This window comes from Nanorana parkeri, unplaced genomic scaffold (assembly GCF_000935625.1).
Source record: "Nanorana parkeri isolate BGI_ZX_2015 unplaced genomic scaffold, ASM93562v1 scaffold3403, whole genome shotgun sequence".
Lineage (NCBI taxonomy): Eukaryota > Metazoa > Chordata > Amphibia > Anura > Dicroglossidae > Nanorana > Nanorana parkeri.
The window spans coordinates 30,728-32,443 of NW_017309671.1; the positions used below are offsets into that span (position 1 = coordinate 30,728).

Here is a 1,716-nt window from a genome sequence, read left to right on the forward strand (position 1 = left end):
TCATTCTCTGCAATCCATCCAGAGAACAGTAAAATGCAGCATGTTGGGAAATGATTTATGGCAATATAAAAGCACTGAATGGTTAAGAAGAGACACCTCCGGGACCACTGGTGAGCAGACGAGCAAGATGGCCTCTGTCTAAATGTTATCTGCGACATCCAGCCCCCGTAGAGTGATCTGCTCATGCTCTTACACCACTATCTACCCGGTGACTCAGGGGATCTGTTTGGACATGAAAGGAGCGCGGTGCCCGGCGCACAGGGACCTAGAGAGCAACGACAGACTCGGTCACAGAAACCGCACTTTTCCAGGATGGCGCACACACACTGACCTGTTAGAGTGAAATATGGATGATGTGAAAACAGTGGTGGATTACCAGGAAAAAGAGCTGGAAACGGCAACCATCAACATTACATGTGCTTTAAATAGATCGGAAGACTTGGAAAACCGTGCTTGGCGAGGTAACGCTTGGCGAGAATTAGAGGTCTACCAGAGTCCATTGAGGATATTACCTCTACAATCACAGCACTCTTTCAGGAGTTAACCTCTTCTAAACCTATTGAAAGGTTGGAATTGGGATGGTCCCCCAAGAGACATAACTGTAAAATGTAAATCCTACAGAACCAAGGAAACCAATATGACTGCAGCTAGGGGGAGTAAAGGAGTAAAGAGGTGCTGTTCCAGGGACATTGGTACCAGATTTATGCTGACCTGTCTCCTACCACTATTCAGAGACCTGAGACAATTCCTTGATGTCCTCCGTTCTCAGGATATCACCTAGAGGTGGGGCTTCCCATGTAAACTTTTGTTAATGAAGGAAGGGCCTGTGTTGCATTGACGCCAGACGAAGTATGTGACCCCCTGACTGTTCTGGAGCTGAGGCCCCCTTACAGAAGGAATCTTTGCAACCGCCATCCAGTCAACGCAACCTTTGACTGAACCCAGTGCAGGAGAAGAAAAGCGTATTCGAGTGACCCGACCAGCGAGACTGCGAGAAGGTCCCATGCTCTTGGATCCACCCTGACCTCCACTTTGTACAGTGCCGATAGATTTATACCACTGTGGACCTTATATATGATTACTCGGGGCCAGCTGATCTTTTACTGGATATCTTTGGGAGGCACTCCTGCTTTTTTCTTACTCGTCTTGCCCTGTTCCTCACCTGTTATCCTGTTTTCTCTCATGCTTGGAGGTGTGCTTGGCCCAGCTGAGTTCCATGGGGGCAGCTACACCACTGCACCTTCATTTGTTCTATTGACAATGTATATCTGAACGTTAAATGGCTCCCTAACGAGTCCTTGAGGTTCAATGCTGGGCACTCGATGATAAGGGTGACCTCTTTACTGTCCCAAGCTACATTAGCTTTACTGCTGCCTGAGTATTTTGCCCCTCATGTCTTATCACTCTTAGCAGGTAATGAGTTAGACTCCCCCGGGGTAATTGTACCTAGGGGAACCTGCTCTTGCGTTGTGTTTATCATATATTGCAACTTTCATTGGAATGGAAGGGGGTGACCTCTCCAACCGCCTCCTTCTTGGTGAAACAAAATAAGCTCTGTGTAATTTTATAAAGGAATGGTTACGACCTAGGGTATGATCCTATGGAGATATGTTCACTATCTGTTTGTTGTGGGCTACCATGGTGATCATTTTATGTTAGGTTGTCCGGTAAGATGTTATTTCTTTCACGTGTTTCATGTAATTATATGGTCATTTC

General features: G+C 46.6%; 1 protein-coding gene across 1 annotated transcript in view; it reads left to right on the forward strand.

The window, feature by feature from the left end:
- The first annotated feature begins 346 nt into the window (after positions 1-346).
- LOC108803106 (5,6-dihydroxyindole-2-carboxylic acid oxidase-like) overlaps positions 347-1,716 on the forward strand; it is a 12,819-nt gene continuing 11,449 nt past the window's right edge. Inside the window, exon 1 of the mRNA XM_018574947.1 lies at positions 347-461. Coding sequence (XP_018430449.1) covers positions 347-461 — 115 coding nt within the window. The remainder of the gene's footprint in view (positions 462-1,716) is intronic.